The sequence below is a fragment of the Photinus pyralis genome, unplaced genomic scaffold, assembly GCF_008802855.1.
Source record: "Photinus pyralis isolate 1611_PpyrPB1 unplaced genomic scaffold, Ppyr1.3 Ppyr1.4_LG1, whole genome shotgun sequence".
NCBI lineage: Eukaryota > Metazoa > Arthropoda > Insecta > Coleoptera > Lampyridae > Photinus > Photinus pyralis.
Window position 1 is genome coordinate 49,783,111 of NW_022170249.1, and position 20,550 is coordinate 49,803,660.

Consider the following 20,550-nt stretch of genomic DNA (forward strand, 5'->3'; position numbering starts at 1 on the left):
CCTACAGTCTTTAAACTATACCGGGTGAGTCAATTTGTTCTGGGAAGGAAACTTACAGAGCACAAGAGAGAAAACGTTTGCATAAATTCATTATGCTCATAATTAATTATAAAGATCTTTTATTAACAAATGTTCAGAATAGAAAGCCTTCAAGTTAAAAAAGTAGTACTTCATGCTCGGATGGACTCACAAAGTGCGCATTTTGTTTGTGATAATAAATAAAACACTGCAAGTAGATTCTTGTTGCGAGATGCTATATTTTTCTCTCCGTCTGTAAGATTGTATCACATTTTTGTATGTACATCAAACTCACATACATTTTATCGTGGACCAAACAGCAAATTAGCACAAACAGAATACTTAATAATTATAAACTATGTTGTTAATCCTATTCCGTTGCATTGAATAATATTACTGCCATTGTCTTCAACAACATCAAAGTGTACCTAAACACACATCTCTTAAAATGCAATTGTTGCAATACAACACTTACATTTGCCATTTTCTCTGCAATGTAAATAGCAGTTTTTGTATGCAAAGTGAGTTCTCCTGTCCGAATCTTTGACTGGCCTTGTGCAAGTGTCATGAAAATAATCAGCTGATCTTGACAATGTTCGTCCACACATGCTCCTTGCGACACAGATCTCAAAATTTCCTCGGCAGCTCTCCATCCAGCTTGTTCCGGTTTCTCATTTCGTTTTCCTAAGGCAGATCCTCCAAAAATACACCCCGAAGAAGTTTCCGCAACTACTCTGTGATAAAAGTTTAATACCAAGAAGCTAAGAAGAGGTTTCACTTACATAATGCCTGAGCCATTGTCGGGTGCAACATCAGCTGCTTCTTTGTACCTTTCAATTTGAACGTTCCTTATGAGTTGACTTAGCTTTTCAGATGCTGCATTTGCCATGGTGTGTGATAAATGAATGGGTAAAGTACCGGCGACGTAACTCCATCCATAGACTGATGTAACTTGGCCCGTTTCTAGTAACTCCACAGCGTTCAATTGTCTTACAGGTTTAATGCGTACAATCACTTTCCCACCTCCTTTAGGAAAGTAACCACGTCTAATTAAATCAAAATCGAATGTAGCCCCAAACTTTTCCAGAAGTGGACGAAACACTTCCGTTGTGGTATCAATTTGTGGAGCCATGTCTGCATTAGTTCCACCTTCTAATGTGAGCGTGGTGTCCAAATTGGCAAACAAAGTACATGGCAAAGCTACTTGAAGCAGAAGGCTCACACTACCTGCCGTTTTCACAAGAGCACTATAATTTCCACCACTGACTTTACCAGGCCAAAGCTCAATTTCGGTTGAACCGATTGAACCACCTTTTAATTTGCCATTACAAATTTTGGTCACCAACTCCAAACCTATAACGATACTCGTAAACACTTTGAATTATCGGATTATACAACCTTTTAAATGTTGCTCGGCTAGGCCAGGTTTGCTTCGACCTGCTCGGATTTTTACAACACGAATTGGCTGCCTAAGCAGGACGCTCAATGTCACGGCAATTCTCAAAATTTGTCCACCCTGTTAGAGCCGCTAATTAATATAAACTTAACATTAATTATACTTACTCCTTCTAAAACAGAACCATCTATTTCTATGATTTGGCAAGACATCTTCTTAGTCTACAGAGTAGTGAAGTCCTCAGAGTTCACAGCTACATACCATGGAGATACATGCAACATAACCTTAATAGCTTTGGATCCTTGGATTTTAAATGTGAACTGTGTAATCTATACCTATTGTGATGAAGTTTTTTTCAAATTTTGGGCTCATGTCAAACTATTCTTTGCCTCATAAATGTTGTGCCTATATTCAAAATGACCTGCATATCATTGTGGTACTATCACAATGCTAGACAGCATCAGGTGGTGGAGCGCTCTCGGAATCTCATAACAAATATAGATCGGGTACCTCAGTTTCAGGTGATTCTCCAAGATTTTTAGAAATCTTTCAGAAATACATGTTTGAAAGGTTTCCTTAGCCTTTACCATAGGTACTATATATACCTACTACCCCTCTTATTCACTATATTAACCCTTACATTTTAACACATTTTCAGAGATTCGCTAGAGATTCTTCAAAAGTGCTTAAATTCACAGCTTTTTATCTAGATAAAGTCTTTATATTGAGTCTTGTACAATGCTGCAGAAAATCAAGGAGTATATATAGTGGGTAGAGAATTTAGCCGATTCTTCTGAGAAACTTCAGCAGCGGCACCAAAGGCAAAAATTAGCCTTGTCCTTAAAATATTTGCCCTGTGCTCAGTTCCATTTGTGTCACAAAATGAGACCTCGATCTGCACTGTAAAAAATATGCAAAAACCCAATATTTGAATCCTAGAACTCTTTTCAATTTCTAGAATAAAAAATCCTCTGAAAATGTATCCCCAGAAAACTGTCCGTCAAGAAAACTGGCCCACACAAAAGAAATAAATTCTAGCATTGAGCAGATTACCTATATATTGCCTTAAGAAGAGAGGGTAGACCGCATAAATGGTGCTTCCAATAGTGGACTCCTTAGAGGATCTAACGATTTCCTGGATCTCTAAGAATCTCAAAATTTCACCCAACTTTTCTGAAATGTTCGATTGCTATTCGATGGAAATATGTTCTGGCTCCCCTGTGCTAACTCCCGCAAAATTCAGCAAACAAATGAAAGTCGTTTTTCCCTAATGTGATTACACGACGCCTTGGTTCTCGTTCTGAAGGTACACACAACCACTTTGTACGAATTAAATCGTCATCCACTCCATCCATGCTTGGTGATCACTCGCTACTACGATTAATGAAGATACACTCCACCATTTTAAACAGAGTGAAGATTCTTGCATGGCCACAATCCTCTCTTCGGGTTAGGTGGCTTGTCAATCATTCAAGTGATCTAGCCATCCCATGCTACTTGGCCTCGGTCTAGTGTTTCACCACGAGTCTCTTCCCTCCTGCCCTATGGCATTAATCCTGTAAGCCTGAAACAAGTTGATGGAATTAGGCTTTGGAAAGAGTACATGACTCTTGAACTACCACCCCTGGAGTAACAAGGGATCCAGTCCGCCTGGAGTACTCCACGCCATCCATGTCTTGACTCAGAAGACCCTACTAGAAAATATTTCAAAGCCTTAGCTTCTTATATCTGCCCTCCACTATGCACTACATTGGGTCTGCTGCTGAAAAACCGGAATCGGAAAACCACGCCAAGTACAAGTTTCTGAAGACAAAATACGTATTGAAAATAATCGTTGTTGGAAACTAGTGGAGTTTGGGGTAAGAATTAGCTTTGCATTTAATCACCGCGATTGAAGAATGCATATCATTAGTGATGGTGGGGGAAAAATCTACCTATCTTTTCAACGGCTGGAAATTGCTTTTCAACATGGCAAGGTTTTTATAGTTTCCATATAATTTTAGTCAGTTAATTTAAAGACCAAATGTAAATTTTCAAGGGAGAGTGCTACTAAGATTGATCCCTTGGGGACTAGATTTGTTGAAATAAAATTTTCCTTGGACCTATAGCCTTTATAAAGGATTCATTTCGGCGGGGACTATCTGAGACCGTTATTTAATTCTGAAGTCATCATGCCGTCATACCTGTCACAAATCTGCAAAAAAAAAAAAAGAGCGCTTGATCCTTAGCTGTCAAAATTTATACAAGTCAAAAATAAAAATTTCTTAACATCATGGCATAATTTGCTACAAATAAAATGCCTTCCCCAATAACTAGTTTAAATCAACTTCCCGCTGCCAGTCCACACTCGCACACTTCCCGAGTTGAAACTACCGGGGAAAGACGATTAACCGTTCTCGAAACTCACGGATATTACTTGGGAAAAACCATAGGTTCGGGTTCCTACGCGACAGTGCGGGTAAGGCTAATTTAACGAAGAAAGTAGTTCATATTTGAATAGTACGTCTTTGTTTTCATGGACTATAAGGTTGCTCAGAGTGAGAGACACGATGGGAACGTTGCAGTCAAAATTGTAAGCAAATTCACTGCTCCGACAGACTATTTAAAAAAGTTTCTGCCAAGAGAAATCGAAGTTGTAAAAGGACTCAAGCATCCTAATTTAATAAGATTTTTACAAGCTATTGAAACAACCCATCGGCAAGTATTGATAATCGTATGTTCACATTTATACATCTTATTACTAAATGTAGGGTGTATATTGTTATGGAATACGCAGAAAATGGAAGTTTGTTAGATATTATTCGACGAGATTCTTATATCGATGAGGGCAGAGCAAGAAAATGGTTTCGGCAACTACTTGAAGCGGTCGACTATTGTCACGAGAGAGGAGTTGTCCACAGGTAAATTTTATGCAATACTCATTCACAGAAGTCTCAGCACTATGTCCAACAGAGATATTAAATGTGAAAATCTGCTAATGGATAAAGCATTTAATATCAAACTTTCCGATTTTGGGTTTGCTAGAGGACATCTTAAACCCAAACATGGACAACTGCCATACAGTGAAACGTTTTGTGGAAGTTATGCATATGCCTCCCCAGAAATTTTACGAGGTGTTCCCTATCAACCGCAACAATCCGACATTTGGTCAATGGGAGTGGTACTGTATGCCATGGTGTTCGGCAGATTACCATTTGACGACGCTAACTACAACTTGCTACTCAAGGTATTTGTCCAAGTTGCATAAAAGTAATGGTGCAGTTTTCTCTTGCAGCAAGTTTCCAGTAAAATTAATTTTCCACGAGATCCCAAAGTGACGATGACATGCAAAGCTCTGATTATAAAAATTTTAGCACCTTTAAAATCTAGGGTAAAAATGAACGGAATACGAAACGACTCTTGGTACAGCTTCACTCCCGGTGATAAACCTGGCACGAGTAGACAATCATCGGTGAGCATCTAGTGCTGTAGCTTTATTGCTTAAAGGTTGATGTAGGATTCCGAAGGTGGCTATCAAAGCGCTGGAGCAGTGGGCGGGCCCGAAGTTTTCGTACCCAACTTATTGACAAAAGAACAGCTCAAAGCGGAGGCGTTACCACGAGACAAAAATCGCGCTGGTAGTACCGACGAAGAAACTCCTTTGGGACTGCAAATGCCTGATGACGCGACGACCGATTCCGATGGTCCCTACCGACCGACCTCTGGAAACAAAACAAGAAAACATGGACAGTAACTTCAAGTTCATAAACCCTACAATAAAAATAAACCATGGTAATATATGCGTGTAGTTTTTGTCATACAACACCATCTACAACTAACAATCAAATCTCTTTTTAATGTCATGCGTGAGATTTTTTTAAATTTTGCCTTTATTGTTGAGTGGGCGGTGAATCAGGGACCCTAGGCACCACAGTCCAGCTATAACTGAACTGCGCCACGCGGGTCGGCAATTATCTACCTGAACAACTATGCCAACTCACAAAGGGCAAAGGACGTCTGGAAGAAATATATCCATTTGTGATGTCAAAACTTTAAGAGCCAATATCTCGAAAACGGTTTGTTGGAGGAGAGTAAAGTGGAATCCCAGTACAAGGTACCTCAGATTGTGAAAAACTTGAATTATACGGAACATAAAAAGAAAAATCTGAGGTTAGGAGTTAGGAAACTACAGTATGTACTGTTTATAAGGGACCTAAAGCCATTACTATTTTATTGAATTAAGCACGTACTATTAAAAATTGAACAATTAAAATGGACTTCCACAAATTATCTTTGAAAAAGTCATTAATCGTCTTATCTTTTTACTGTTTCCTACCAACTACCGTTCTCTTTTCTTGTCCCTTATCAAAAGAGGAGGGTCGAGGGGACTGGTTTTATATTTGATGGTATTTTAACGAAAGGTCTCGACAAAAGAAATTAATTTCTACCTATCAAAGTCCCCCTCCTCGACCCCTTATTGTGAGCAGATATAATTCCTTATATCTGAAGGGCACAATGTCGGAGGAGAGTACTCACAAAGGGCGATTGGGATGTCTGGAAGAAATATATTCATTGGTGACGTAAAAACTTTAAGAGGGAATATCTCAAAAACGGTTTGTCGGAGGAAAGCATCCTTAAAGGCAAAATGAATCCGTCTGGACGAGACATATCTATTGGGGAAGTCGAGGCGAATGTCTTCAAAACGAAGTGTCGGAAGAGGTACTCATAAAGGGACAGGGGTATGTGTAAAGCACATCAATTAATACTCTTAACGAACACTTACGATTTTTTTTGTTTTGATTATAATGGGAGGTACAAAGAGGAGAGTGGTTTTATCTACCTATTAGAATGCTACAAAAATAAGAATCTGTGAATATTTCCTACAGAAACGGGTTTTCTGGAATTCTGGCGGGGATACTAATGAATAAGGAAATGAAAGATGTTCTGCCGGATTGAAATAAGAATGTGCAGTTTCTTGTACCAAAATCGCGCCCATTTCTGCGCAAAAGCGTATTAACGCAACCTCGATTATATGGATTATGTTGTTATTTTTATTCATAAATAAAGAGGTGATTTATTTATGGTTCTTAATTTTCGTAGTTCCGTATAGTTTGAGGTAGAAATTTTTTATTTGGTGTCATACGAAGGACGATTTTGTTATAGCAACACATAAAATAAGAAATACACAATCAGTTATTCCTGATCTTACACGACCAACTGGTATGTTTGTAGGGGGCCACATACAATCTCCACCAATCACGTGCCGATTTTGATATAATTTCCTGGACAAATATTTGCATAGTGTTATACAGGTTACAAACTTACATGCAACAAACAATACAAGAAAATATAAGGCATTTTCTATAGGTATCAGAAATAATATTAGAAACGATGTAACAAAATGCATAGCGTCATACAGCCTTAATATGCAGGATTAGTAGATATTAACCTTGAACTTAAAGTGCTCAATTCAACTTGGTGGAAACAATTGTGGCAATATTATTGTAACCATAGCAAAATCTATGAATTCAGTTAAACCAGCTCATTGGAAAAACATGGCGGACATAGCGCATTATGACCCTACTGCCTTTATATCTTACATAAATAATATACTAAGAAATTCTTGTTGTAAATATTTTATTAGCGTACATATTGAAAATATAAATATAACACAGTGACCTTTAGTTTTACATATGTACAAAATCTATATGGAAATTGTTAATGGATGATACAATATTACCAAATATAGCGATAACTGTCGACGATGCCATAGTTTAATATATAATTGATATGTACAAGCAGTAATGTCACTTTGCACTTTATAATGCAACCAATATCACTTGTCTTTTCAATTGTCTGTGTAAATATCTTTGGTTGTAAGAATTTTCAAATTTTCCGACATAATTTTACCATTTCTTGCATGCTCATAATTTTAACATAATATGTTTTTCTATAATTAAAAATAATTTACCTTAAATATCATAATTTTGATTTGTTATTGTATTGCTTAATGGGCGCTGTGAGAATAACCGACTGCTTCATCTTTGGAGGGTAATAAAGGTAATTCTGGACAAAACATTAGAATAGGTAACAAAGGTGCGTCTTTTGACATGGCTAACGTAATTCCAGATAGATATGCGGCAGGTATTTTGATGTGGCTTGTGCTCGTGAATCCTAGTCTAGGTTCTTTCCTACTTTGTCGAATCATATTAGCAACTTGTCCTAATCAGAAAAAAAATATATCAATTGTTGAAGTGTATTAAATTAATTTAAACTTTCAATTATTGCTCCAACTTAAACTGAAAATGCCTACTTACCAACTACATTTAAACTGCACCACCTCTCATTGCTCGCGTTCATAAGTTCAGTAAGGTCTGTTTTTACATTCCACCGACTTAATACGTCCTCTTTTCGAATTAACAAAACTGACTCCGATGATAGTTGAGGCCACAACTGTCCTATATCGACGCATTCCAAAGGATTAGTAAAATATATCTCGCGTTTTCCCACACCGTAGATCATTTGATGATGCCAGGCGTCCGGGATCGTTCCGTGCGTCTTTTGTAAATTTAACGTCGCGATCGGCACCGCGCCGTGCGATATCCAAAACTGTAACCACTCGTTTAAATTGACTAAGCGCTCCGGATACAGATGAAAAAAACGCGCGTAAATTTCTCCCTCCGAAAGCACACTTAAACCGTTAATTAGGTCGAGATGCGTACTGCCGGCGACACTTCTCGATAAAAGGTATTCTGTTAGAGTGCCACCGGTTAAACGCAATCGCGTCCTGACAGCGTCGCGTACCTTCTCGATTGGTGGTACGGGCAACCTGAGAGCGTTTAAAACGTTCAGCACGGCGGTAGCGCCACAAGCAGACGCTCCAATTTGGGTGATTTGCTTTTTGCTAGCTTCTTCCTCTGTCCATATCATTGTTCCCTTCGTTTTCTTATTGTTAGAGCAATGTGCGGTAGTATTACTTACAGAGGAGGGATAGTCATCACTGGGCGAAGACACTTTTTCTGTAGGTAAAGTGAATTCACCGAGAGTACAATGCAAACGCCTACTGTAACGTGAGGTGTACTTTGAGGCAGTACTACGCTCCGACAAAGTACACGACCAGGGCGTTTTTGGAATTTTTTTAATCATTTCAGTGATGGATGACGTCGTTTCAAGAGTCTCGTTATCCTCATGGCCAGTAGATGAACAATCACCTTCTATGCTTAACACCATGCTTCCATCTTCAGGTTCCATCACCGGTGGGATTGCAAGAGGCGTGTCGTGGTCACTTTTAAATAAATTAAATTAATTATTACAAAAATATAGTTGCAAAAATTCGAAAATACAGGGGCAGCAAATATTAATCACCCGCATTATAGTGGCACCTACTTATGTTGTATTTGAAAAATTTTCCTGCCTATATCTGAATTTATTACACAGGGTGTTCCTAAATATTATGTACAGTTAATTCTTTGGCTTATTTTATGCATAAAGGTTCAAATAAACATAGGTTCGCGAACGCTATCTACCGATCTACAGGTTTTTATGATTAAATATCTAAGTTTTTTCTTTATATATCATGAAGATTTTGAGACATTTAGCTCATACTTGAAATATAAGTTACCCTAAAGGACTTACATCATTGGTCATGTCAATGGTAGTAATAATCTACAGGGTGTTTTGTACTCAATTTTATATCGCTGAACTTTTTTTGGTACGCCGCTGGTAGATTATAAAATAAGAATTTTTTTATATATAAACTATTTTTATTATTTGAGAAAAATACAACTGCCTCGGCACCTGGTTTAGCATTTTATTTATTGATGGAATGTATTTTACCTTGATGTGATCAATGAACCAAAAAAATACAAGATGTCCTTCTAGAAAAAATCCATGATGCAATTGGCACTATCTAAAATTCTAGAACCACAGTGAAAAACGACGAGGAAAAATACATCTAAGTAATTTTATATGTTGTGCCCCCACTATTCCTGGCTTTTTGACAGGCCTACTATCAAAAATATATGGTACTGCTACACTTTCTGCTATGTTTAGAACCAGTACCTTCACAAACTGATTAGGCTACTGTCTGGCTAGTTTCTGTGGACCCAATGGTTACCCACGATGTAGGATATCGTAGGACATTGTGAAAGCACTGGCCCTTGTTTTTTTAAATTTAAAGGAACTTTAGAAGAGTGTTCATTCATTATGTTTTAGTTAGTGTTTCTAAACACATTTACAACAATGTGCAATAAAAAATCTTGCACTAATACACACTTTGTTTGACAAATTAGATACTTACTCAATGCTCAGATGAGAAAATGCTGGTTCTGCAGAAGTGGGTCTGTCATCGCAAACTTTAAAATCGCACGCATCCTTCATACCACAAAATGTTGGATCCTGTGGCAAATTTTCCGTATTTTCCATATCCGCATTGGACTGCGAATCGGAATCGGCATCTCCCGATGGTCCCGGGTCAAAATCCATTTCGAGAAAATCCATCTCGGGGCTTGCATTGTCTTGCCTATTCGCTGGAACTTCGGGACTTCTTGCGAGCGGTACATCCAAACTAAAGAAAGAGCTGGGGAGGTCGGCAACGTGATCCCCTTTGTAAGTATAAATGCATCCGTCATCTGATATGGAAAGAAGCTCAGTTTCGTCACTACAGTTGCTTTCCGTCTCTGCCTTTAACAACACGTTTAAATCATCTTTAGAGCTACAACTTGGCTGGTACACAACGACTTGAGGCTGTTCCAAAAAACTGTTTGTGTCGATACTCTCATCGTTATCATCACTTTGCGAATTGTTAACTTCGCAATTAGCACTACCAGATCTATACACAGTTTTATAATCATCTAAATAATTTCGCGACACTGTGGACGGCGAATATCCATTAAATCTCAATATATCCGAGTGTAGCTGATAGACCTTTTCTGCGATATCGGTACCATTTTTAGGAATCAACATTTCTTCATTATTGTTAAGCTTTACAGATTTCTTTGATATCGAATTCGGCTTGGTTTGTCGAATCTTCGGTATTGCACCTTTGCTTTGATGGCTGTTGTTGAGATTGGCATTACTATCCGAAGTCGACAGTTCACTTGGAGAAGCATCCTCTACTGTTCTGTTTAATGCAAACCCATCAGACGAATTCATTACTGCGGAAAGATGTCACATCTTATATCACAATTGCAAATCCAGATCAAGTAAAAATCGGCTTCTTTGTAACATTTTAACTCAACGTTACAATTTAATTAGATCGCCTAATTAGACCGTTTACACAATTTACATCGTTCGTGAAGATTATTTAATTAACTATACGGAAAACTTTTAGAAAAGTGGTAAAAGAAGGTTATTTCTGTTTTGTCAAAACATGTCATATTCTTGTCCTGAAGTCAGTTTCGAAACGTCCCACGAAAGTACCGCCCTCTTGCTTTTACACAGGGGCGTCCAGACATAAATTAGCCAGTGTAAAAAAGTAGTATCATTTTATGTATATGTATATAATATACAATGGTATCAATGAATATAAGTCCTTATTCAATGATAGTATGGCATATCGATCATCCCTATCTGCTCGAAAGTTCATACCTGATCGACAAAATTTAACCAATAACACCGCACAATAGCATGGATATTTTGAAAATAAAAACTTAGTTTTCCTCAATGGCTAAGATTGGAGAATACAAATCGCAAAATAGGGGGAAAGTATGTCTAGGGGATTAAATCAGAATATATGTGCTTTATCGTTCCTAGCTTCCCTGCAGGGTGTAACATAATATCGCATATAACATAAATTAAATGTGGACCTAATGTGGAGTAGATTCAAAATGTATCTTAACATTCACACCGCCTTATATCTTTTTCTAATTTGGTACAAATTCTAAGGTGCAGGCGAAAAAGGGATTTAGAACTGTTTTTATTTTGAGCCATCTTAAGTTCCTACGGAGAATACGTGCATAGTAAATCCGCGCAATCGTTGACTCACCGTATATATAGAGTTTGGCCTACGATCCACCTCCATTAACGTCTAACCGTTAACCGTCGCTCACTTCAAGTAGTTGAATTACCGGATATTTTTTAATTTTTGGGAGGCATAGTATAAATTTCGACTACCCTCTTTTGTAGGGTGTTTGTATCACCCCCATATACTTCCTGTTTGTTTTGCTTCTAAACAGTGATGTCTTCAGATAAAAGTAATTCTGTGATGTTAGCTTACCACACATCGAAATTAAAGCTAATTGGTCTTTCAGATGTTGTGGAATTAGATTCAGACAACAGTGATGAGGAACGTCGGAAGCCTGCACCTGCCCCTGTTGTGGAGAAGAGAATAGCAAAAAAGTCGACCGCCACTTCAGTTGTAGACATAAAACAAACTGCTGCAGTTACCCGTCGGCAGGTTGCTTTAGCTAATAAAGAGAAGCAAGACAGATTTCTAGAAAATTTCGACCCGGAAAGTAGTGCTAGGGAAAGAAGAAAATTAACAAGAAAAGTCAACCAAATCATTCCAACTCGGCGAATTCCTGGTGCTTTGTTTGATGAATATGGTGTTCACATAGTGTCTGGTGTAGATCTTTGTGATTGTCTACAGAAATCGTGTCCTGGATGTCATTTTCCATGTCCTAAGTGTAAATCGCAAAAGTGTGGTCCCGAATGTCGATGCAATCGGAAATATATATATGATCAAATTGAGTATCATGGCTGTGATTTAGTAGTAAAAAATCCACTTTCTAAATGAACAATTTTATTTCAGATATTCTGTTTACCAGTTTACAAGTACATTTACTTTATATATTTACTCAGTAATAAACCTCTAATTTATTTTTTTTTCATTTACTTAAATAGTTTTCGAATTATTCCACTTTGCACCTACTATATCTTCACATGAGATCAGCTATAATAAAGAAGGTCCTAGGTCATATCCTAGTTTTGGCATTAATAGTGGGTCGGGTTGGCTTGGTCCACTACAAACATACAGAGACTTCATGATTTCGTATAAGCACAACCCTTAGTACATGGGTCTTTAATGGGGTGTGGTTATCCAGTGCTTTCCCCATCCATTTGCAATAGTCTTTGTAGCCTCCTTTGCCTTTAGAGACAATTTCCAACCCCATTCATTTTAGATATACATGGTAACAATTGTTGCGCTAATGGCTACCAGTTTTAATTTAATGGGCAAACGGCGCCATAAGCATCGTTTATAATTTTAGTTTTGTATTGTTTGTCCGTCCGTCTGCGGTTTTTTAGATGCTGCCAAGTGTTTCAAAATTTGGTACACAGGTGATCAAGAAAAAAAATGGTAAAACCCTCAGACACGGGATCACTGAGGATCCTCCCGGTCTTGAATACTACCAATTTTAAATGGTACCCCTTGGCATCTCTCTGTGGATACCCAGGCTTGACAATTAGAACATTTTACCTCTGCAGCAAAAAGTTTAAGATGTCGATAATAGAGAAGAAATAAATGTAGTTACGCTTAATTGGCTACTAACATTCTCTAAAACAAAATCGAAAATTTTCGCGGTAAACGACTGTTACATAAAGATCCAATCAGAGCTTTGCTTTTGGTTTCGACGTATGTTTCCGTATCCGTTCAACATGGCCGAAAAAACTGTGGTTATTTCACAGCAGAATACAAAACCTATAAAAATTTCAAAATGGAAAGTTAGGGAAGGTTTTACCATATCAATCGGTACTGTGGTATTTCTGTACGATTTTGAAAAGGTTGATATAAAGCAACAACGTAAGTTTAAGTCGCCACAGGCTGGAACAGTTTGCAAACTGATCGCGCAGGAAGGCGCCATAATCCCTCCAGGGTAAAGTCCAATTCAATTTTAAGCGGGAAAATTAATTAATGTTTCTCATATTTCAGAGAAGTTTTATTTGAGTTAGAAGCATGCATACATCCCACTGTTATGAAAGACATGTGTGCAGAATGCGGAGCCGATCTACGAAAGGACGATTTAAATTCCACCGCTTCTGTTCCTATGATACACACGGTACCTGATTTAAAAGTTAGCGAAGAGGTAAAATCGTTAGGTATTTTTCGAGTTCAGATCAGAATATCTACAGTTTTGCAGCTCGCGCAGAAACTTGGCAAGGCTGATGGTGAAAGATTGTTACGTGACAAGAAACTAGTTCTGTTGGTCGATTTAGATCAAACTCTGATTCACACAACAAACGATATTATTCCACCAAACTTAAAAGATGTATATCATTTCCAATTGTACGGACCTAATTCTCCATGGTATCACACTAGGCTGAGGCCTGGTACACATCAATTTTTAAATAAGGTTTCACCTTACTTTGAGTTACACATATGTACTTTCGGCGCAAGGAACTATGCCCATCGAATTACAGCAATTTTGGATGCAGATGAAAGATTCTTTTCCAATCGAGTGCTTTCTAGGGATGAGTGCTTCAATCCCACTAGTAAAACTGCCAATTTAAAGTAAGTATCTGCAGGTGGTGCAATTCGAATTTCTGTTGTTTTGTTTAATTTGTAGCAGAGCTGTGCACTATAAGAGTTTACTTTTGCCAATGTAGTGACTGTAACTCTTACTTTTGAAATCCATCACGTCTAAACTTAATTTGAGTAACTTGGTTACTGTGTGAGTTATACATCAGGGATCATTCATGTTGTAAATGACGTACATTCTAAAGTTATGACATAATATTATAATTCTAATGATTGAAGGGAGTTAGTTATTTTTGTTTAGGGGGCACTATACATATAACTAAATCTAGATGTAATGAGTGAGTTAAAACACCCCCTTCAAGTCAATAAGAAGAATGCTCTCACAATCCCAAAAGATTGTAGCCATGATCACCTTTCTTGTCGACTGACAAACCCTGACCTTTATTGGCAGTGCTTCTCCTTTTCTTCTCCAATCCATCAGATCCTTTTTGGGTAGTGGATCACGATCACAAAACTTTGAATTTCAAATATAATAATCAAGGTCAGCTTGTAAGGGAAAAAAAGGTCACTTAATTGTTTTCAAGTACTTATTTTTCAAAAATCATCTTCCACAAAAAATAAAAAAAATTTAAGCAGTGTTAGATTCTGCACCAAAGCACGCAATTATCCGTGCTCCACGGGACCAGGTGGAGCACAGATAATCCAAATTAATATTTATTTCTTACATATGAACATATTGTATATACATATAAAAAATTTTTAAAATAACTTAAAATTGGTTTCAATTTTTTGGAGAGAGGGTGTGTGTTTTTTTCTCTTCTGCCATGCATTAAATCACATAATTTGGCTTTACGTTTCGCCTGGCTTCTTGAGTTATGAAACTGCTTAAAGTTGCGGGTGTAAGTGAGAAGAGAGGGTGGGAGGACCTCTAAGCAACAAAATGGTTGCCTTGACAACTATTCTCCCTAATCTGAGGTGCTCGCAGAATGAAAAAAAATGGAATTTTAAAATTATCTTTGAAAGTCATCTCAAAAAATGTTTATTCTATTGGAGTATTTCATGCTATATGGTCTTGAACTATCATATGGCTTCCTTTTGTAAAAATGTAACATTTTTTTATACTAACTCATATTTTCAGAGCACTTTTTCCATGCGGTGACCATATGGTGTGCATCATAGATGATAGGGAAGATGTGTGGTCGCATGCTACAAATTTAATCCACGTTAAACCATATCACTTCTTCAAACATACAGGTGATATAAATGCACCGCCTGGTCTTGAAAAACACGAACATGATGAAAAAGATGGTATTGATCTCTCCAATATTACACCTAAAGTGGACAAAGAAAATGGCAATGATGAAGAGAATTTACCAAACTGTGATAAGACAACTGTAACGGAAGCATTTAGCCAAAATGAAGACAGTGAAAAAATAAGTGAAAATGGCGAATCACAAAAGGATTCTAATGTGGAAGAAACAAAGGAACCACCGGATGAGAAAACTGAAAACAAACCCGAAGAAAGAACAGAAGAAAGGAAAAATGAAAATGCCATAGACGTTATTGAAGTTGAGGATCCTGATGATTACTTGTTATATTTAGAAGATATCTTGATAAGGATACATAAAGCATTTTATGAAGAATATGATAAATTAGATTCTGGAGAAGTTCCAGATTTAAAGAAGGTAATACCAAACGTAAAGGGACAAGTTTTAAAAGGTTGTAAGATGGTGTTTAGTGGTTTAGTACCCACCCATATAAAATTACAACATTCGAGAGCATACCAAGTGGCAAAAAGTTTAGGAGCTGACGTAAAACAGGATTTCGAAGAGGACACAACCCATTTAGTTGCTGTTCGTCCCGGTACAGCTAAAGTGAACGCTGGCAGAAGAAGAAAAAATTTGAAAATTGTAACGCCCGACTGGTTGTGGGCGTGTGCTGAAAGATGGGAGCGCATTGAAGAAAAAATATTCCCCTTAAACAGCAAGGGTTCAAAAAATCGACATCCTCCACCTCACTGCAGTAGCCCGGAGCACAATCCCAATTATAGCATCCACGATACGCCTGCGCAACGAAAACGGTCGCCTAGTGGAAGGTTTATGGATACTATAAATCCCTTGATGTCATTTTCAACAGCCGACATTGAGGATATGGGTAAGGAAGTAGAGGATACTTTGGACACGGAAAGTGAAAGCGAAGAGGACGCTACAAAAAAAGCACCACTGCCTATTGAAACATTCGACAAAGAAGACAGTAGCAGTAGTTCGGGGGAATCGCTAACGGCGGAAATGCCAAGGGGACACAAACGGAATATCGATAAACGCAACGACGAGGACGAAGAAGAATTGAAAGAAAGTGAAGACGAATTTCCCAGTACCAAATTTCGTAGAGGAGAGCAATTAGATAGTGACTTAGATATTGGTCAAGATTCTAACAGTGAAGGTAGTGCGGAGGCACCAGATGAAATCGACGACGGTGAATGGAATATGATGGGTGCAGCGTTAGAAAGAGAATTTTTATCAAATTAAGTAATTGTGTAAATATGTTTTTTTTAAATTATGTTAGGCGATGAACAGTATTATATGTTGTAATTTATTTGATAATTGTTGAACATACAAATGGTACTTGCAAGTTGTAACTCGATTGAAGCTTTAAATAATTTTTTTTTATGAACATAAGTTATATAAAACGAAATAGTTTTCTGCTCAATAAACTACTTTATTAACAATTTGAAGGCTACACTGCATGTGGTTGATCTTCTCCACTTTCGTGGTACTTAACATAAGTGTCCACATGACTGAAGTCCTTTACATCTTCTAACCATCCTCTGTCTGGAGCTGAATCGTATTCAAATGCAGTAGGCATTTTGCCATATACTTGATTGACTGCTTCCGTGTGCTCTCTAAATTTGCCACCGACAACTCGTTTACCTGTCAAAGGATCTACAACATCCCCCAGAGGATAAACTATTTGGTTTATTTTATGTGTAATTAAACGTGTCAACTGTTCCGGGCACTTCTCAATAAGCACTATGTCGCCTGTTTTACATTTCTTTTCAGGGTCAAGAGCATAAACAAAGTCCACTTTCCTGAAATACTAAATTTTTGGTTTAGGATTATATTGAAAGGGGGCTAGATTTACCATTAACAAGTTAGTGTCCAGTTCGAATCGTCTTATTTTAAACTTGGAAGCATTGTGTTTCAGGCAGGGAACACATTCGCCGAGCAAAAGAAATGATTTGCTAGCTGCAGATAAAGCCATAAAGTTTTTATTGTTTAAATTAATGCGGAGAAAATGTCCATTAATTTGAGGTTATGTGTAGTAATGGATACTACAGTATTGTCAGGTTTCTTCTTTCTCTTCGTACAGTATTGTCATGTCTCAGACAGAGGAATCCAAGGACGTTAAAAATACCTTAACGTCCTTGGAGGAATCCATATATTCCACATCACCGCCAAAATACTCTTTGTTATCACTCTGTTTATTGATGGTTTATTAGGCTAATTAGCTAAGTACCTATTAATGACCGAATTGTGTGTGCCACAGCTTGAATTACCTACACTTATTTTTTTCTTCAAATTTAATCTCTTACAGGATTAAGACCGAAAGTCACTCGAATGGAGTTATACCTATCATGTACCCTTCAGTCCTGAGAACTCAAGTAACTCGCAAATTACAGAAAAATAAATTCATCTTCAACATTTCCAAGTTGCAGCCGGTTGGGAAACTTAAATAGAGGACACGACCTAAAGGTCTTAAAATGTATCTATACCTAATTATGGCTGTCGTTTCCAAGACACGGATAATCCACTAGATTCGGGAAAATAAGCAGAAATACTGCTTTGGAATGTGGGGAAGGAAAACAAGTAATCAAACGCTTTTGATTCAAGATTCTCGAAGAGCTAATTATTTTAGTATTCTTTAAAATCCTAGGCAAATTTTTACAAACTTTTTTCGGGGATATCCATATTTAAAATACCTCCCAGCGAGCTGGAGATGATGCAAAAAGAGAAAAAGAATGTAGACATGGATAACACTAGCAATTTGAAAAAAAGGATGAAGGAAATATCAGCAACAGAATACTGAAGAGGGAATGAAAGCATATAAAGAATGCCAAAAACGATGATGATAATGCACTCAGAGAATAAAACAGATGTGGTTGGGATGGAAAGTCTAAACCTGCAGTTGCGGAACGGAAATAGAGAATGTTAATGGCGTATAAGCTTAAAATACATACGAAGATAATATATTAGCAATCTTGATGAAAAATGAGCAATGTGTTGAAATGGTTAGAGGAATATTCCTCCAAGCATTTCGCCCGTGTAGAATGTTTTTGCACTTCAACTTCAAATGTAGTCAAATACGGGGGTTCCATTAAAAAGATGTTACTTTTCAGCGCCCTACTTTGTAGACGCTGCTTGTATAATCCAAAATATTTGTATAATTGAATATTCAACTGTATCTCACAAAAACACTCTATCGAAAAATTCTTCAAGGCATCGATTAATTACTCCGCACAACCGTGGACTCCCCCTGTACAAGTCATAGAAAATTAGAATGACTTAAAACAATTTATTAAGCAACTGTTTAGAAGAAAATACATTCACACATTCACGGATCATCAAATTTCAAAAAAAATAATTCGCAACTTATGCTACATCTCCACATTACAGTCATAAAATATGCTTTATAAAACAAACCCTTATAATAGAACTAAAGTAAATGTGATATATTCGTACCAATATATGTATTTGTAAACGAAAACAATTGACTATAAGGAAAGATTTGCTATTATTACATAAATATACAACACATGAAATAAAATCACAATAATATAAAATATTACGTAAATTAGTGAGTTACAATAAGATTGTAAATACAAATGATGATACGTTATGCGTCTAAAAGGTCAATTTTAGAATACCTCACTAAATTATGTAATAATAATAAATACGGTAGACTGTTTGCAAAGCCCAAACTTAGTTTTAACAACATCCACCACCTTGAGATCCGCCTTGTCCTCCTGTACCAGGCAATGACGGATTAGTGGGTGAATGTTGTGGTCCAATTTTAATTCCATTTGCCTGTGAAAATAATCGCTGAGAACAAGAGCAGCGAAGACGAGACTTACCTCGTTATTAATGTCAAAAACACCTTCCTGAATCTTTTCATAGATCTCCCTGGCCGTGTTAATGAACGCTTCTTCGACGTTTGCTGCAGTCTTTGCGGATGTCTCCATAAAAACTAAGCCGTGCTCACGTGCAAATGCTTCCCCTTCCTCTTTTTTAACCTCACGCCTACTCTCTAAATCACTAAACTGCCCAGTCATACACAAAGTCTTGACAATGAATAACACCTTACCTCTTATTACCGATTAGCATTATAACCATATTTGAGTTGGAATGTTGTCTTGCATCTTCGAGCCATGTGGTGAGATGGTTAAAAGTTTCACGACGTGTAATGTCATACACTAATAAAGCACCGGCTGCACCTCGATAGTACGACCGTGTAATTGAACGAAAAGCCTCCTGTCCTGCAGTATCCCAAATCTGTAGTTTGATTTGTTTTCCGTCTATCGTGATCATACGAGCACCAAATTCCACACCGATAGTTAAATCATGGACTGGTTGAAATCTTTTGTCCGTAAATTGTAACAGTAAACATGATTTGCCCACCCCTACAAAAGTTTCCCTTGTTTATTAATATCGATCATTTCGTAATGCACAGCAAAAAAATTGTTGCTGGTTATTTTTGTTTAACATAATCGAAAATTATAAATATGATAATGGTGATGAATAATACAATTATGTACCGTGAGAAATGGTGACTTACCAGTATCCCCTATTATTATATATTTAAATAAATAGGCGTAAGACATGTTTCTTCTTAAAAAAAACTAAGAAAATTAGAATTATTTAGCCAAAATTACGCAAATAACAGCTTTTGTTGAACTGACAGCTGTCTAACGTCATTACCTAACTGCGCAGTTGCAAGAGTGCGACTTATCAAAATACCGCCCTCGCATTGGTCAATAAATCGTGTACATTTTTCATACTACCGCGAATTTTAAATGTGTATAATAAATGCTCCGATGGCGATTTCAGAACAATACGATCCCTAGCAGGTAACAAATATGACACGTATACACATAATTAATCAAAAAAGTTGTCAAATTTAAGAGTAAAAACGGAAATTGATAAGAAACCGCAGCGATTGATAAAAGTCAGTAGGTACAGTGTTTTTCAATGGATATAATTCGTTCATTCGTTTACCACGTTGTATCTGACCAAAATAAAATCCTATAAGTATACGAGTATAAAAAATATATGGTACCTATATTTCGTAGCCCATCGAGGTCCATTGTACATCTAATTCTAATATACAGGGTGCAACTTTCAAAAGGTGGATCTGTGACAACTGACAACTGACAAACTAAACCCCGGCTCAGACGTTAAATCAAACGAAGTAGGTATTTGTTTAGATTAACCGTTGTATATTAGTATTAACAAAACACTCGACAAAAAACATGGCTTGAGAAAACAAACTGAAACTTTTTTTTCGGAAGTATTCGTAAGAAATACGACATACAATACTTTGAATTTAACTTTAAATATTTCGGGGATAAAATTGGAGATGGTAATTTGTATCATCAAATCTGAACGATTCTCGGGACAATGGTTACCACGATTAATCCTACACAGTCACGCTGTTTGAATGTGATCTCTTAAATCCAAAAAATGTA

The 20,550-nt window shown here is 37.1% G+C and overlaps 7 protein-coding genes across 11 annotated transcripts; 3 read left to right on the forward strand and 4 right to left on the reverse strand.

Annotated features, from left to right (window-relative positions):
• Positions 1 to 233: 233 nt before the first annotated feature.
• LOC116158993 (RNA 3'-terminal phosphate cyclase) lies at positions 234 to 1,763 on the reverse strand. The gene is made up of 5 exons (XM_031471881.1): positions 1,582 to 1,763; positions 1,417 to 1,534; positions 801 to 1,371; positions 494 to 752; positions 234 to 446 (listed from the first exon to the last, which is right to left on the reverse strand). Exons 1-5 carry the CDS (start codon positions 1,624 to 1,626, stop codon positions 375 to 377), a joined length of 1,065 nt encoding a protein of 354 aa, XP_031327741.1. The 5' UTR covers positions 1,627 to 1,763; the 3' UTR covers positions 234 to 374.
• A 470-nt stretch (positions 1,764 to 2,233) lies between these two features.
• Positions 2,234 to 5,193, forward strand: LOC116158991 (testis-specific serine/threonine-protein kinase 4-like). 5 transcript variants are annotated; one of them, XM_031471876.1, is made up of 6 exons: positions 2,234 to 3,872; positions 3,915 to 4,111; positions 4,165 to 4,314; positions 4,352 to 4,640; positions 4,689 to 4,865; positions 4,911 to 5,193. In XM_031471876.1, exons 1-6 carry the CDS (start codon positions 3,711 to 3,713, stop codon positions 5,145 to 5,147), a joined length of 1,212 nt encoding a protein of 403 aa, XP_031327736.1. In that variant the 5' UTR covers positions 2,234 to 3,710; the 3' UTR covers positions 5,148 to 5,193. The 5 variants fall into 5 exon arrangements, with proteins under 5 accessions (XP_031327736.1, XP_031327740.1, XP_031327737.1 ...); XM_031471880.1 differs by having other exon boundaries at positions 4,439 to 4,640; XM_031471877.1 differs by having other exon boundaries at positions 3,349 to 3,872; positions 4,367 to 4,640.
• A 1,813-nt stretch (positions 5,194 to 7,006) lies between these two features.
• LOC116182100 lies at positions 7,007 to 10,767 on the reverse strand. The gene is made up of 3 exons (XM_031502605.1): positions 9,693 to 10,767; positions 7,711 to 8,678; positions 7,007 to 7,615 (listed from the first exon to the last, which is right to left on the reverse strand). The coding sequence occupies exons 1-3, from the start codon at positions 10,544 to 10,546 to the stop codon at positions 7,401 to 7,403; spliced, it is 2,037 nt and encodes a 678-aa protein (XP_031358465.1). The 5' UTR covers positions 10,547 to 10,767; the 3' UTR covers positions 7,007 to 7,400.
• A 664-nt stretch (positions 10,768 to 11,431) lies between these two features.
• Positions 11,432 to 12,232, forward strand: LOC116178676 (ARL14 effector protein-like). Its single transcript, XM_031498250.1, has 2 exons — positions 11,432 to 11,586; positions 11,644 to 12,232. The coding sequence occupies exons 1-2, from the start codon at positions 11,571 to 11,573 to the stop codon at positions 12,126 to 12,128; spliced, it is 501 nt and encodes a 166-aa protein (XP_031354110.1). The 5' UTR covers positions 11,432 to 11,570; the 3' UTR covers positions 12,129 to 12,232.
• A 746-nt stretch (positions 12,233 to 12,978) lies between these two features.
• LOC116178666 (RNA polymerase II subunit A C-terminal domain phosphatase) lies at positions 12,979 to 16,536 on the forward strand. Its single transcript, XM_031498238.1, has 4 exons — positions 12,979 to 13,206; positions 13,263 to 13,416; positions 13,471 to 13,841; positions 14,947 to 16,536. Exons 1-4 carry the CDS (start codon positions 12,989 to 12,991, stop codon positions 16,334 to 16,336), a joined length of 2,133 nt encoding a protein of 710 aa, XP_031354098.1. The 5' UTR covers positions 12,979 to 12,988; the 3' UTR covers positions 16,337 to 16,536.
• On the reverse strand, positions 16,506 to 17,149 carry LOC116178684 (28S ribosomal protein S17, mitochondrial). Its single transcript, XM_031498260.1, has 2 exons — positions 16,950 to 17,149; positions 16,506 to 16,904 (listed from the first exon to the last, which is right to left on the reverse strand). Exons 1-2 carry the CDS (start codon positions 17,067 to 17,069, stop codon positions 16,545 to 16,547), a joined length of 480 nt encoding a protein of 159 aa, XP_031354120.1. The 5' UTR covers positions 17,070 to 17,149; the 3' UTR covers positions 16,506 to 16,544.
• A 1,431-nt stretch (positions 17,150 to 18,580) lies between these two features.
• On the reverse strand, positions 18,581 to 19,796 carry LOC116159495 (ras-related protein Rab-2). The gene is made up of 4 exons (XM_031472473.1): positions 19,641 to 19,796; positions 19,170 to 19,485; positions 18,940 to 19,120; positions 18,581 to 18,892 (listed from the first exon to the last, which is right to left on the reverse strand). The coding sequence occupies exons 1-4, from the start codon at positions 19,684 to 19,686 to the stop codon at positions 18,794 to 18,796; spliced, it is 642 nt and encodes a 213-aa protein (XP_031328333.1). The 5' UTR covers positions 19,687 to 19,796; the 3' UTR covers positions 18,581 to 18,793.
• Positions 19,797 to 20,550: the final 754 nt, after the last annotated feature.

Bases quoted from the DNA above. Each gene is read 5' to 3' on its own strand.
- LOC116158993 (XM_031471881.1), bottom strand. From the start codon at position 1,626: ATGTCTTGCCAAATCATAGAAATAGATGGTTCTGTTTTAGAAGGA. The intron at 1,372-1,416 runs GTTGTATAATCC...GTATCGTTATAG, and splicing joins AGCCGAGCAACATTTAAAAG to GTTTGGAGTTGGTGACCAAA. The intron at 447-493 runs GTAAGTGTTGTA...ATGTGTGTTTAG, and splicing joins TTGCAGAGAAAATGGCAAAT to GTACACTTTGATGTTGTTGA.
- LOC116158991 (XM_031471876.1), top strand. From the start codon at position 3,711: ATGCCTTCCCCAATAACTAGTTTAAATCAACTTCCCGCTGCCAGTCCA. The intron at 3,873-3,914 runs GTAAGGCTAATT...ATATTTGAATAG, and splicing joins GTTCCTACGCGACAGTGCGG to TACGTCTTTGTTTTCATGGA. The intron at 4,315-4,351 runs GTAAATTTTATG...CAGAAGTCTCAG, and splicing joins GAGAGAGGAGTTGTCCACAG to CACTATGTCCAACAGAGATA.
- LOC116182100 (XM_031502605.1), bottom strand. From the start codon at position 10,546: ATGAATTCGTCTGATGGGTTTGCATTAAACAGAACAGTAGAGGATGCT. The intron at 8,679-9,692 runs GTAAGTATCTAA...TTTATTTAAAAG, and splicing joins TTTTCTCATCTGAGCATTGA to TGACCACGACACGCCTCTTG. The intron at 7,616-7,710 runs GTAAGTAGGCAT...TTTTCTGATTAG, and splicing joins GTGCAGTTTAAATGTAGTTG to GACAAGTTGCTAATATGATT.
- LOC116178666 (XM_031498238.1), top strand. From the start codon at position 12,989: ATGGCCGAAAAAACTGTGGTTATTTCACAGCAGAATACAAAACCTATA. The intron at 13,207-13,262 runs GTAAAGTCCAAT...CTCATATTTCAG, and splicing joins GGCGCCATAATCCCTCCAGG to AGAAGTTTTATTTGAGTTAG. The intron at 13,417-13,470 runs GTAAAATCGTTA...ACAGTTTTGCAG, and splicing joins ATTTAAAAGTTAGCGAAGAG to CTCGCGCAGAAACTTGGCAA.
- LOC116178684 (XM_031498260.1), bottom strand. From the start codon at position 17,069: ATGGCTTTATCTGCAGCTAGCAAATCATTTCTTTTGCTCGGCGAATGT. The intron at 16,905-16,949 runs GTAAATCTAGCC...CCAAAAATTTAG, and splicing joins TGGACACTAACTTGTTAATG to TATTTCAGGAAAGTGGACTT.
- LOC116159495 (XM_031472473.1), bottom strand. From the start codon at position 19,686: ATGTCTTACGCCTATTTATTTAAATATATAATAATAGGGGATACTG. The intron at 19,486-19,640 runs GTAAGTCACCAT...AAACTTTTGTAG, and splicing joins TATAATAATAGGGGATACTG to GGGTGGGCAAATCATGTTTA. The intron at 19,121-19,169 runs GTAAGGTGTTAT...TGGGCAGTTTAG, and splicing joins ATGCTAATCGGTAATAAGAG to TGATTTAGAGAGTAGGCGTG.